Source organism: Poromitra crassiceps (genome assembly GCF_964638095.1).
Source record: "Poromitra crassiceps genome assembly, contig: HAP1_SCAFFOLD_58, whole genome shotgun sequence".
Classification (NCBI taxonomy): Eukaryota; Metazoa; Chordata; class Actinopteri; order Beryciformes; family Melamphaidae; genus Poromitra; species Poromitra crassiceps.
The window spans coordinates 1845781-1860000 of NW_028152259.1; the positions used below are offsets into that span (position 1 = coordinate 1845781).

The following is a 14220-nucleotide window of genomic DNA, read 5'->3' on the forward strand; positions in this document are numbered from 1 at the left end:
TGTCTCCACTCAATCTCTTTCTCCGTTTCCCTCCCCCCCTCTGTCTCGCGCTCTCTCTCTCTCGGAAAACCTGCTGCAGACGGGACACGCCCACACAGTCCGCGGGAGAAAATACACTCTAAAAAATAATTGATTCTCATTAGTTTTGCCACGACTGTCAAACCTAAATTTATATACTTTGCAATGTTCATCATCGTTCAAATTTGGCTGGTGGCTTATTAACATATGGTCCTGTGATGTGATGACCTCAAAATGCTAAATAATAAAGAAATATTTCTGGTTTCCAGGGACTTAAAAAAAAAAAAAAAAAAAAAAAAAGATTTTTTTAGTTTTTATTTGCCAGTCCATTCTGATTGCACTATTGTTCGTATTAGCCTCTTCTCAAGTTGCACTAGTAGGCAAAAGTCTTATTTTGTTTATTATGTTGATGTTTGAAGAAAAGTTAAGCTGAATAGTTATGAGAAATAAAAACAGTGTGTTGTTACAGTTAAAATGTTCTGCTTATTTGTATTCAGTGTTCGTGCTGGTTGGCAGCATACCAGCTTAGAGGTGCATTATCGCCACCAACTGCAGTCGCTTTGATACGTTTTTTTGGGGAATATCGAACCGGTTTCAAAATGTTCAAACCGACCCATGCCTAGGCCCTATATTGTGTGAATTTGTGAGTTTTGAAGTTTATAAGGCAGCTCAGCTGTAAGCCAATCCATTCTGATTGCACTGCTTGTGTTTTTATTAGCCTTTTCTCAAGTTGCACTATAGGCAGAAGTCTTATTTCATTTATTATTTTGATGTTTAGAAGAAAAGTTGAGCTGAATAGTTATGAGAAATAAATACAGGGTGTGTTTGTTACACAGGTGTCCTGCTTCTTTTTATTCAGTATCATTGCTGGTTGACAATACCAGCTTAGAGGTGTATTATCGCTATCAGGTGGACTGAAGTTACACTACAGACAGTTATGGGCCACACGGGAGCCCTGCTTAAAAATTTTTTTTTTTTTTTTTATTACAAAAAAAATCGGTATACCGGTTCGATCCGGTTTAGACGGCAATATCGAACCGGTTTTAAAATTTTCAAACCGACCCAGCCCTAGTAGCATACATGAAAGACGCCACTGTGTGTTTATGTTTTTGATCTCTGGTTTATAATGCTGCCGCTACTCTTGGCAGTGCACGTATGTAGCCTACAGACAAAAAGAAAAGAAAAGATAAAATATTAATGAGAATTGATCAAGGGTTATATAAAAACAGTGTCAATGCCCATTTACTCATTCTAACACAAGAGTGACATGTATTTGAATTGAAATATTAATCAGAGCAACAATGTGATTGAATTTGGAATGACAAGAAACAAATACATGTCTGTGCAATAGGCTAAGTAGGCCTAAATAACTCAGATATAGGGTTTGCAATTGTAACGTTCCATATAATGAAGTATCTCATGCTTGTTCATTTAATGATTGTTTTGCACCTGCTGCTCACGTTATGAACAAATGCTTAGATGACCATAGCCTCAGCAACAACTAACTGCAGTCATGTATGAATGTTAGCTGTCCAGCAAACACTAATATCTATAGGAATCATGCTTGGAAGTAGCCTACTTTTCCCCCTGCTGCATCGTGACATTGAATGAAACTATGTTTAGGCTCGTTTGAGATACTTCTGGCTCGCCTGGAAAGAAGGTGGGAGCAGCCGATTACAGTCAGCCAATCAGAGGCAGAGAGGGGGCGGGTCATGGCTTCGCCTAGCCTTCGCCATCATGGGAAAAAAAATATCGCCCGCAGGAAGTGAAAGAAGAAGTTAGCCAACCCTATTTTTGTTTTTCTTCGGTTGCTAACAGAAAGTTAACAGAAACATTGGAGATGGATGGATGGATGGATGGATGGGGCAAGGGTTCTGAGAGTTGGGGAAAAGTCTGAGCTGGTGTTACTTCAAACCAAACCTGGCAAGGATGCAGTGGATTTGTTTAGCATTCACGTTAGCTGTGGCTAGCGAACGTTAGCTCTGCTGACGTGGCCTACACAGGCAGCAGCAAATGAAACGTCCAGGGATTCTGTCTTTAACTCCAAAAACAACCCTCTAACTGCTAACCGGGAGCTAAGTCCGACTATAAACCATAATATCCGTATCGTTTCACCTTTGATTGATTTTTCTTACACCAGATTAAAGAAAACATGTATGTGATATTGACTGATGCCCTATTCGGTCATGGTTTATAGTGGGACTTAACATGCCTGGCCCATTCACTTCAATAGAACTGGCCCCAATGCTAAATTCAACACTAACATGTCTGTCAACATAAAGGCAAAAAGTGGGACGCCTTTAGACCCAGGGCCAGTCATTGCTACTGGTTAGGGTTAGTCAGTCATTGCTACTGGTTAGGGTTAGGGTTAGTCAATCATTGCTACTGGTTGTTCATGTAAAAGAGTAGCGAGGCAGGGAAACTAATGCTATTTCTTTATCTAACGTAGCACATTTCAAACATAATGGCACTTACTGGGCTTTACAAAAAACATATACAAGCCTATGTGTCATTCATTGTTGGGAGGGTTAGGCTACTTTTCAAATATATATTCCACTACAGAACACTGAATACATGCCCTAAAATGTATTTTGTAATGTATTCCATTAGAATACTCAAGTACCGGTACCTATTAGGAATACTTTGGAATACTTAGATTTAAGGTTTTAAGCTTTAAAACATTACATAATAATAATAATAATCATCATCATCATCATCATAATAATAAAAAATACTAATAATAAAAAAGAAAATGATAATAATAATAATAAAGACATGTATAAAAAAAAAGATACTTTAGTACTTTAGCATAAAGAGATACTCAACAACCCAAATCAGAGGTATCAGCTCAGCCATTGGTCATGTCAGTTTTTCAAAAAGGGGCGGGCAGGTTTGAGACTTTCGAATCCGCCCACTCCACATTTGGATAGGATGAACTTTTGTGGGGTGGGCAAATTTCAGAGCCAATGGCAGACCTCTGTGCAGTTCCTGCTCGCGCATGTGTGGTTTCATTCACAGCCAGCCTCCGTTGTAAACAGACTGCTCCTCCAAAACTGATCACAACAACAGCAGAGCCAGGGCAGGCTAGCCCTAGCCTAGCAACATAGATTGATAGTAAACTACCAGAAACACAGTTATCTTTATGATCTTTTAATAATGTTAGTAGAGGCAAATTTTAAGAAATTCCCTCAAGGCATTCCTGAGAGATCACGTTAACGAGCATGAGTTGTCATGATGGTGGTGGGAGTCTGCTATTTTAGAAAGGGGGGAAGCAGTTACCTTGTAGTGGTTGTTGTCATGACGGTGGTGGGAGTCTTGGTCAGGTCTTGTGGTCTGAGCCCTGAGCCAGTCCTGCAGCAGTGGGAGGAGGTTGTGGGCATTGTCCTGAGTGATGGGCATCCTGCCATCCTGCCAGGACCTGCAAGCACTTCAACAACCCCTGGTGTCTGCGTGTCAGGCCATCTATACACAACACAGATGGGAAAGGTACACTCATTGTAGAAGTACAGTTACACTTACTTGTGTAAAAAAATACTGGTAAAAGTAGAATTACTGATTCAACAGCACTTTGAGATTTATCTTAAATGAAAAGTACATGACAAATAAAATGTATTATTATTATTATGTCTACGCAAACAAAAGTAAAAAAAAAGTACAGGCTCTCAAATGTCTGTCGGCTGTTTCTGTGCAAAGCCAGGGATGTACACAGTCACGCCACCGACTTTGTCCCAGTCAGGTGTAAACGGTGTATAGGGCAGAGCTCATTCCTCTACACAGCAGCTGTGCTGTGGAACAGCCTGCCCACAAACATTAAGACTAGTTTATCTTTTTCCTCTTTTAAATCTTCTGTAAAGAGCTGGATCAGGAGCAGCAGATCCTGTTTTTTAGGTTTTTTTACTGACTGTTTTCATTAGGCCTTTTGTACTGCTTTTATTATTGTGTATCATATTTTTAGTCTCCCTTGTTTCTCCTTCCTCCAGCGTGGTGGACACACACACACACACACACACACACACACACACACACACACACACACACACACACACCCCCATAGTCTTTGACACCTGCACTTTAAAACATGCACTTATATTCTTACACACTCACACGCACCCATACATTCATTCACCAGTTCATATTCCACACTGACACCTCAAGGACCGCAAAGGAAATAAGCTTCTAGCTTTATTGTGTTTATCCTTTTGATGATGGTGTTTCTGACTGTATATCTAATGTATACATGTTTTTCATTATCAATAAAGATGTCAAAATCTAAATCAAAGGTTATGGAGTATTTATTTATTTATTTTTTATTTATTAGTTTAGTTGTACAGGGACAGTGCACATCAATCAACATTGCTGCAAATGTGCCAGTTTTAGCTGGATACCTAATTTTCAACTGCAGTCCCCTGGGCAAGGTGTTGATTGCCGGATAAAAACAGTAAAAACAAAGACGAATGTCAGATGTTGCCTAGTCTTCCTTGGCCGGCCCGTGGGTGGGTACGCCAATCACCAAGGTGTGCTCTGATGCAATCATCATCATGGTTGTAAAGGTATTTTTTTAACCCATTGATACCTGATGCATCCCTTTAAGACTGTGAACCACAGGAGGTACGGTGTTGCAGTGGTAAGCACTATCGCCTCACAGCTCGAAGGTCGTGGGTTCGATTCCCACCTGGGCCGATGTGAACACTGAAGGAATGCGTGCCCGTCCGCATGTCGTCGAGTGCCCACCACCCGGGTGGGGTCGGCAAAATGGCCTTTCTGTGTGGAGTTTGCATGTTCTCCCCGTGCCTCCCGGGGGTCTCCTTCATATAGGAACCCCCTTCACAAAAACATGCAACATCCTTGTTGCTTATATGGTTCCTCCTCTGATCGTTAAGGGCGCCTGTTCAGAGGGAACTGGTTGGAATAGCGTGAACCTCCCACGTGCTATGTCCTACCGGTGAAGCTTCCTCGGGCAGGTGAAAAGAAGCGGCTGACTTGACTGCCCATGTCTCGGAGGATGCATGGAATCAGTCTCGGCTCTCCCCAGATCGGCAGAGGATGGAGTAGCAACCAGGATTGAGTAATTCAAATGAGCACTAAAACGGGGGATAAAAATGGGATAAAAAAATCGGGGGGGGGGGGGGGGAAATTAAGAAAATAAGACTGCGAACCACGTCACGCGGTTCGCGGTCTTGAAGGGATACACACACAAATGAGGGATATACATCTCCAGCACACTCACCTGGCAGGACAACACCACAAGCATCATCAAAAAAGCTCACCAGTGGCTGTACTTCTTAAGGAAGCTGAAAAGGGCGGGGCTGAACTCCAACATCCTCAGCTCCTTCTACAGGTGTGTGGTGGAGAGCACACTGACACCATGCATCACCGTGTGGTATAGCAGCTGCACGGTGGCAGAGAAGCAGGCGCTGCAGCGGGTGGTCAACTCCTCTCAGAGGACCATCGGCTGCAGCTTATCACCCCTGTCAGACATCTATAGCAGCAGATGCAGAGACAGAGCCCTCTGCATCATGCAAGACTCCACCCACCCTGCACATTAACTGTTTGTCCCTCTCCCCTCGGCCAGGAGGCTGCGCAGCATCCGGGCAAAAACCACCAGGCTGAGGAACAGCTTTCTCCTGGATGCTGTCAGACTGTTGTTCGACTCTGCCTGTGATTACTGCACTTTAAACAGATTAACTCTAAAATAATGCACTTTTTGAGAGATTTATCATGCTGCTACCCCATTGCTGCTGTCTTTTACTTCCCTTTAGTCTTTTAGTTGTTGTTGTTTTTAGTCTTTTTTAGTATGTTTTTATTGCTGTCCATTATTGCTGTCCATTGTTGTTTTAGCTGGTTGTAGTTTAGATTTTATTTATTTTAATGTAACTTAATAGAGCTGTTTTGGTTTTAGGTATTTATTCTTAATCCCTAATAGTTATATTTTTTATGCTATAGTTTTTAGGTTACTTAGTACTGAGACCTGAGTACTACATTTCGCTCATTATGTTTGGCATGATGAATGACAATAAAGTATCCTTGATCCTTACCACGGCCCCTCCATGTATTTCTCCTCACAAAAAGTGCTCCAGGGCAGCAGCGTTTTTTCTATGCAAAAATGCTAACGTTGTGAACATCCCCATACACAGCAGATAGGATACCCTAACCCTACCACTGCTCTCATACTAGATATTCTTACAGGCTAATGTGAAATTAACTGCTTAACACATTCACTGCCAGCCGTTTTTTTTTTACTGTAGGTAGGTTCTGCCAGAGGGTTTTTTTGAGGATTCTGGCTCATCTTTCAAGACCCGAGGATTCTTTTCTGCTAAGATTTTGTGAACACACAATATCTCAAAAGAACTAATAGAATGTGTGCTTTCTCTGTCTAAAAGAGTTAGTTTGTAGAGTTAGTAGTTATGTAAGCATTAGCAGTTGAATACAGCATGGTTTCAGCGTCAGAAAAATTATTCTGAGATAAACGGCTTTTTGTGAAATTCGATAGAACAGTCACTTTAACCATTCATTTTTGGCATCAGTAAGACGTCAGACATCTAAACAATAGTTTTGAACAGTAATTTCCTCCATAACAGCAGGAAACCCCCCTCTGCTTCCAACTCCTCCCTCCTTGTGTGTTCTTCTTGGCTGCAGCGGCCGTGTCACAAGCTCGTTTCTGTTTTGCTGCTGCTGTGCCTGTCTGCGCGGCCGCTCTTTGAGGAAGTCTGGATGGACTCGCTCGTTTCTTGGAGTTTTGGTTGAGAGCTTTGATGAAGCTTTTGCGATTCTGGTCATATTTATGCTGCGTGTTTCAAAGTGTGTTCCACCCGTAATCTATTATGCAAATTTGCAATCCCGCACCGCCAGCAATCAGCGCGAAAGTGAAAGCGTTTTCGCCATCCATTTTACTGTATGAGAACGGCTTCCTCGCGCTTTTCCCTCCAGTTTTGGCTCGCCTCTTTCTACTGTGGAGAGACATGTCGCCACTCAGTGGGTCGGTAAAATACATTATACACATTCAATACCTCCAATTCTGGTATAGGAGACGTCCCACCGTCAAAAAAAAAAAAATGATTTTTTTTTAACGTAAAAACACGTCATTGGCAGTGAACCGTTGGATTTTGTTTGACGTAAAAACACGTCATTGGCAGTGAACGTGTTAACATAGGAAAACTTTGGTTCCGTTTATGTTTCCACACAGACCCGAGCGAGTACCCGATTACTCATTCATAAGGAGAGTACTCGAGTATTTAAATAGCTTAAAATGCCCATCCCTACTGCTGAAGCTAAGCTTGCTGAGTTAGCTTGTCAAGACAAGGTTTCAGATTATGGCTAATCAGTGGGAAATGGAGGAAAAGGTTTATGGGCCCCATTGACAAATAAAGGCTCCTATCTGAAGGAAGGAATCTGGTTGAGCCTTTATTTTTGTGCTGAACTATGGAGCGCTCACTGTGGCAGATATAGACACAGAACCAGGCTACCATGGGACCACAGTTAAATTACTATCCAGAGCTCTCAGCTCGGGCTTCAAATAAACTGTTTGGCTTTGTGGTGCCATCTGGCTCTGCTATTTCTATGGGCTTTAACTCAAAGCAAATGCTGCCAGGGAAGCTTTGTGGAAGACTGAGGCAAACATACAGAAAACATCCCAATCCTCCTCAGTCACAGGTGCTGCTCAAAGACAAATAAATGCCTTCTATTTCCATTTTTCATTTGTGGATTTTGATGGATTGTTTTCACTTCTGTTTCATTAAATTTAACAGAACTGACAGATCGCCTAGGGCCAAAACCCTAGGCTCGCCCGCTGTGCGGGCTCGCGTGCACGCAGCTCAGCCGCTGCGCAGCCCCGCCCGCAGCTTGGCTGCTGCCTGGCCTCACCTGCTCTATTGACATGTGCAACACACATTTGCTCAACTTCACATCACTGATGACATCGCTGTCACTGATGATGTCACAATCCCTATTACATCACTGTTGATTTCACCATGCCTATGACATCATCAGTGCGTATGACATCATCAGTGATGTCAACTTGATGGTCAACAATGATGTCACTGATGACATCACCGATGATGTCATAGACATTGTGACATCATCAGCGGGACAAAAACACAGTCCACTTGCTCCCTTTTATATAACTAGCCATCTCACGCGCCACAAGTGCTCGATTCCTAGTCGCTATCAGCCTCGCCCACCCTGCAGCTCGTCGAGCTAGCCATGCAGCTGACATACGCAGCTCGGCCACATGGGCTCACATGCTCTTATGACATCCCTGATGATCACATGCTCTTATGACATCACTGATGAATGACATCACTGATGATGTCACAACTTCCATCTTATGACATCACTGATGACATCATCAGTGATTTATGACATCAATGATGACATCATCAATGATGTCACTATGACATCATCAGTGGGACAAAAATGTAAACAGAGAACAGAGCCTACACTGCAAAATTTAGGCCATGTTTAGACGACAACAGTCTGCATAAAACAGCAAACTCGCGTTGCGTTCTCACCTTTTATTTCATGTTTATACACAGCGTTTGTGATAACGATTTGCGTGCAGACTGAAGCCGCAGAAATCTCAGAGCAGCATCAAGTGAGTCAGAATAACATTGAAGCTTCTGGTTAAAACAAAATAATGGTCATTAAATAAACTAATAGCCTTATTGATGCATGTTGCAACGTTTTGTGTGTGTGATCCGAAATATACAGAAGACAACACAGGCAACTAATAGGGCTGGGTCGGTTTGAAAATTTTAAAACCGGTTCGATATTGCTGTCTAAACCGGATCGAACCGGTATACCGATTTTTTTTGTAATTAAAAAAAAAAAAAAAAAAAATTCAAGCAGGGCTCCCGAGTGTGGCCCATAACTGTCTGTAGTGCAACTTCAGTCCACCTGATAGCGATAATACACCTCTAAGCTGGTATTGTCAACCAGCAATGATACTGAATAAAAAGAAGCAGGACACCTGTGTAACAAACACACCCTGTATTTATTTCTCATAACTATTCAGCTCAACTTTTCTTCTAAACATCAAAATAATAAATGAAATAAGACTTCTGCCTATAGTGCAACTTGAGAAAAAGGCTAATAAAAACACAAGCAGTGCAATCAGAATGGATTGGCTTACAGCTGAGCTGCCTTATAAACTTCAAAACTCACAAATTCACACAATATAGGGCCTAGGCATGGGTCGGTTTGAACATTTTGAAACCGGTTCGATATTCCCCCAAAAAACGTATCAAAGCGGCTGCAGTTGGTGGCGATAATGCACCTCTAAGCTGGTATGCTGCCAACCAGCACGAACACTGAATACAAATAAGCAGAACCTTTTAACTGTAACAACACACTGTTTTTATTTCTCATAACTATTCAGCTTAACTTTTCTTCAAACATCAACATAATAAACAAAATAAGACTTTTGCCTACTAGTGCAACTTGAGAAGAGGCTAATACGAACAATAGTGCAATCAGAATGGACTGGCAAAAAAACTAAAAAAAAAAACTAAAAAATTTTTTTTTTTATTTTTAGGTTTTTTCGGTTTGCACGTGATCAAACCGGTTTGGGCTCGTATACCGAACCGAACCGGTAAAACCGGAAATCGACCCATGCCTAGCAACTAAAAGTCAATTTTAAGACGTAGCCCTGATTTTTATTGACCCAGTTATAATTATGGTTATATAATTTTAATTTGAAGATAAAAATGCTTAGCTTCTTCTATTCTGTCTATTTCTAACGGGCTTGATTTAACTTTGTAGGATTAAACTTTTAATTAATTTAATGATAGAGTGACACAGAAGTCACCAATGGTAATAAACTGCTCCAGATTGGATTACAGAATAAAACCCCAGTGAAGCAACATAAAAAAGACCAGTTTTCATTGGGGCACAATTGAGTTTCAATTATTCAATGCGGGAGACAGTGATTAATAGGCTATGTGCAACGTTAGTAGCGGGCACTTAACTCAGATTACCGTATGTGTTTTTAGCAAATCGTTATCACGTTTGTTGAATGTCAATGCGACTCATTGTGCCTGTGCCATAAGCCTGTATAGTATTGGGCTAGTTCAATGCTCATATTGCCTACCATTGTCTTCCATGTTGAAGGGCGGCTGTGTCATCACTTGAATTGCATTTCTCCACTTTACACAGCAACAGAGGGGCAGCGTTATCAAGAATTCCACTCTGGGACCTGTTTTCATTTTTTTGCGTTTTCATGCCCCAAGAACGCCATCACCGTGTAAAAGGAATGCACTAAAAAAGTTTGCAATTTTATGCAGGGAGCGTTGCCGTGTAAACAGGGCCTTAGATAGATAGATAGATAGATAGATAGATAGATAGATACATACATACATACTGTACATACATACATACATACATACATACATACATACATTAGGGATGGGCGCGAGTACTCGGGTACTCGAGCACTCGTTCATAACGTCAGTACTCGAGTAACGTTTCTGCTCTTCGGGTACTCGCCCCACTCCCCACCCCTTTAAAAATGGTCTAGAAGATCTACGCACGCATCATCATGTGGATCTGGAAGCATGAACTGCACGGGCGTCAAGTCAGCCAGAATGTACAAGTACGTCATCCGCTTTGTTGCTTTCAAAATAAAACGCTTATTGTAACGTAACCTTATTTATTTTGAGTAATGCGTTACAGCCACAGCAGTAATGCGCCTATTCCAAGCGTGACACGTGCTGAAGCTCGAGTAACGTTTCTGCTGTTCGGGTACTCGCCCCCGGGCTGGGTATCGTTCAAAATTTTTCGATATCGATACCATTTCGATACTTGGATTTCGATACCGGTTCCTGAACGATACTTTTTTCGATACCAATTTTTAGAAAAATCAATTTTAACAAAAATAAAACTGCATTACACATTGAAATTATTTTACAAATCTTTAGTTTTCCCCCCATCTTAAGTTTTACAGCAGAAAAAAATAAAACCTACTGTATTTAACATAACTTTAAGTTCTCTAAACGTATTGCCGTCCCTACAAAAAATATTGGAAGTACTACAAAGGAAAGAAATGTAAAACAAATAAATCAGTGGAATAGTTTTCAGTGCAAAACAGAGAGTTGCAAATCAGGGTTTAATGCTCACTGATGCAACAGAACTCTATTCTTGTCCAAACTGATGAGATGGCTCCACTTCATGCATGGAAGACTAGTTGAGCATTGACTAGCCTATCAATATAGCCAATGGCACAAAGTGAATCCCATTTATATTCAACAAACTATCATGACATCAGCGTTTGTTAACGAGTTGCTAAAAATACATAATGGGCGATAACGTTTGCACATAACGTTAACGCTAATTAATTAAACATTAACGCTAGTGTTGCAGATCAGTGTTTAATGCTCACTGCTGCAACAGAACGTCATTCTTGTCAAATCTGACGAGACAGCTCCACTTCATGCATTCACTGACTAGCCAATCAATATAAATGAATCGCATTTACATTCAACAAACTATCATGACATCAGCGTTTGTTAACGAGTTGCTAAAAATACACAATGCCCGCTTGCGCATAACGTTACGGCGGCAATTAATTAAACGATCTGCTAGCTACAACTCACAGCCAGATGCATGGTTTGTCAGACTGAGGGATCTGATAACCGCTAACTTGCGGTAAGCTGACCCACCTCTCAATTATTTCTCTTATCTGTGGAAACCAGTCCGTGTTGTTTCTGTTTCTTTTCCTGCTTTTCATCATCTTCGCCATATGGTACTCCAGGATAGGAGTAGCTTCTTCTTCTTCTTCTAGTGTTTTATGGCGGTTGGCAAACAACTTATGGTGCATTACCGCCACCTTCTGAAATGGAGTGTGGATCAGAATGGTTTCCTAAAACACTACACTATCCTGACTATATTCTTTTACTTAGTCCAGTTTCTTCTAGAAATGAAAATATATCCCTATATCCCACATTCCCTGAATTCAACTGCAATATTGCTTTTAAATCCAGCTTGATACTACTGCTCTCCAATCTGTTGTTGAGGATCTGTCTTTCCTGTTGATAGTATGGACAATAGGAGTAGCTTGAGTGGCTAACTTCTTGTATAATATATCCGCACCGCACGCCTGGCACAACAAACACACCGGCTAAAGTGGGCGTAACGTTTCCTGCATGCCTCTACATGACAGCCAATCACCAGCCGTATTAGAGCGCGCGTGCAAGCATGTCGCATGCTTATAGGCTCAATGACGCTGTTTTGTTTTGGTATCGAAAATTGGTATCGATTGACAAGGGAGGCTTCGATACCCCTTAGTATCGATGTTTCCATTTCGGTGCCAAGTAAGTATCGAAACTCGATACCCAGCCCTACTCCCCACCCCTTTAAAAATTGTCTAGAAGATCTACGCACGCATCGTCATGTGGATCTGGCAGCAACCAGCAGCAACTGCACGGCCGGGCGTCAAGTCAGCCAGAATGTACAAGTACATCATCCGCTTTGTTGCTTTCAAAATAAAATGCTTATTGTAACCTTATTTATTTTGAGTAATGCGTTACAGCCACAGTTTCACACCATATAACATCACAACGAGTATTTTGATACAAGGATGCTGCTTCATTCGTTGAAATACCTTTTCTCTTCCAACGTGCATCAATAAGCTATTTACTTTTGTTTAAGTAACATTATTTTGAAAGTTTTAACCGGAAGTTTTCCAGCTCTTCCCGAAAATGGTGGCTGGAGATATTCTCCCGAATGAGAAGCACGCTTCTTCATAGCGCACGCCCGATAAAACTCATTCAAAACGTTGCACTAGTTTACTGACTACACTGTCGTTTCCCATAACGTTAGTCACAAGAAATGTGGAGAAAGAATCACTTTTTGGGAGACAATCGCTTCATGGTGATCACTATTCAGCTGCAGCTAGGGTTGCCAACCGTCCCTTAAAATACGGAATTGTCCCGTATTTGTAAACAAAAAACGTGTTCCGTATTGAACTGATACGGGACGCGCTTTGTCCCGTATTGGAGAAACAATGCAGTGCAAAGAGTGACGGGCTATTTGTATTGAGTGAGAAACTCTGTAGCTGCTGGAGCTGCTCTGCCCCTCAGCCTGTGTGGTGTCATGTTACGTCCAACTACCCTAGAATGCGCTTCTCATTGATTGTTGTGAGTCACGACTAATGAGAAGCGATGTCAGCATTACTAGATTCAACTAAACTCTGACGACAGCACATTGAGTAAGCTATTTACATTGTATCTAATCTATAGTAGTAACATGCCATTTTGTTGTGTTCAGAAGATTTAATCTGAAATCTAAAATGTTTTTTCACTAATGATTTAAACTGCCAGGTTTGTTCTATTCAAAAGAATATGTAACGTTGCTGTTTGCACTGTTAAAAGAAAATGTAATGAGTAGATGCGAAGTTGCATTACCGGTAGGCCATATCAAAATACCGTTTGCACTACTGTTTATTGTTCTTTCTTAAAATACAGCTGTTTTAGCCTATTAAGAATGAGAAACCTCTGTTTTGCAATGCCCAAATAAAATTCTTGAATGATAATCTAGGAATAGGCTATACGTGCAAAAATAAAAAAAACTGATCAAATTCAGGTTTGCTTGTCTTAAAGGAGAATTTCATTTTTTTTTAACCTGGAGCCCTCTCCTCACATTAATTATTATCTGACGACTCACCCAGTGTTCTTCTCCGCAGCGTTTTTTTCCGTCTTAGGCGTTGTTTTGAGATCAATAGTGTGCAAGCCAGTCCTAGAATGGAGCTCCGTGGGGGCCACGTGGCAGCATGCTTTTCATCCATGTAAATAGACAGTTTTATTCCCGTTTTCGACCCATATCGTCATAGTCTGATCCCTAAAGAATTGTTTTGGTGTTATAAAAAAGTGAATCAGGCTCTTCCAGCCAAAGTCTCTCCAGGTCAGTGAGTTCGTGACAGAGCAATGAGCCTCCCAAGCCTGAAGCCACACCTCCTCCGGTACTTCCACACTCAAATCCTTTTCCCAGCGCTGTCTCACATAATCTGTTGAGTTTTTATTCATTGATGTAATGGCGCTATACAGTTTACCGATAATTCTTCTTGTATCTTCCCCGTTATAAGCTTCTATAAAAGTGTGGATCAATCTTGAGAGAATTACAGGTTCGGGCCCTCTAACCTCCTTCAGAAAATAATGACGAGGGAGGTACGGTAGTGCAGTGGTAAGCACTATCGCCTCACAGCTCGAAGGTCGT

The 14220-nt window shown here is 41.4% G+C and overlaps 2 protein-coding genes across 8 annotated transcripts in view; one reads left to right on the top strand and one right to left on the bottom strand.

Annotated features, from left to right (window-relative positions):
- LOC310800741 (PDZ domain-containing protein 2-like) overlaps positions 1 to 14220 on the bottom strand; it is a 98883-nt gene that overhangs the window by 25631 nt on the left and 59032 nt on the right. For all 7 annotated transcript variants that reach the window (XM_083664673.1, XM_083664670.1, XM_083664668.1 and 4 more), the window contains one exon: positions 3298 to 3480. In XM_083664673.1, the coding sequence (XP_083520799.1) occupies positions 3298 to 3417 (120 nt within the window). In that variant the 5' untranslated portion in view covers positions 3418 to 3480. The remainder of the gene's footprint in view (positions 1 to 3297; positions 3481 to 14220) is intronic.
- Positions 3496 to 14220, top strand: part of LOC310800743 (Golgi phosphoprotein 3-like) — a gene marked incomplete at its 5' end in the record, with an annotated part of 23286 nt that continues 12561 nt past the window's right edge. Inside the window, 3 exons of the mRNA XM_083664678.1 lie at positions 3496 to 3504; positions 5253 to 5488; positions 5591 to 5651. Coding sequence (XP_083520804.1) covers positions 3496 to 3504; positions 5253 to 5488; positions 5591 to 5651 — 306 coding nt within the window. The remainder of the gene's footprint in view (positions 3505 to 5252; positions 5489 to 5590; positions 5652 to 14220) is intronic.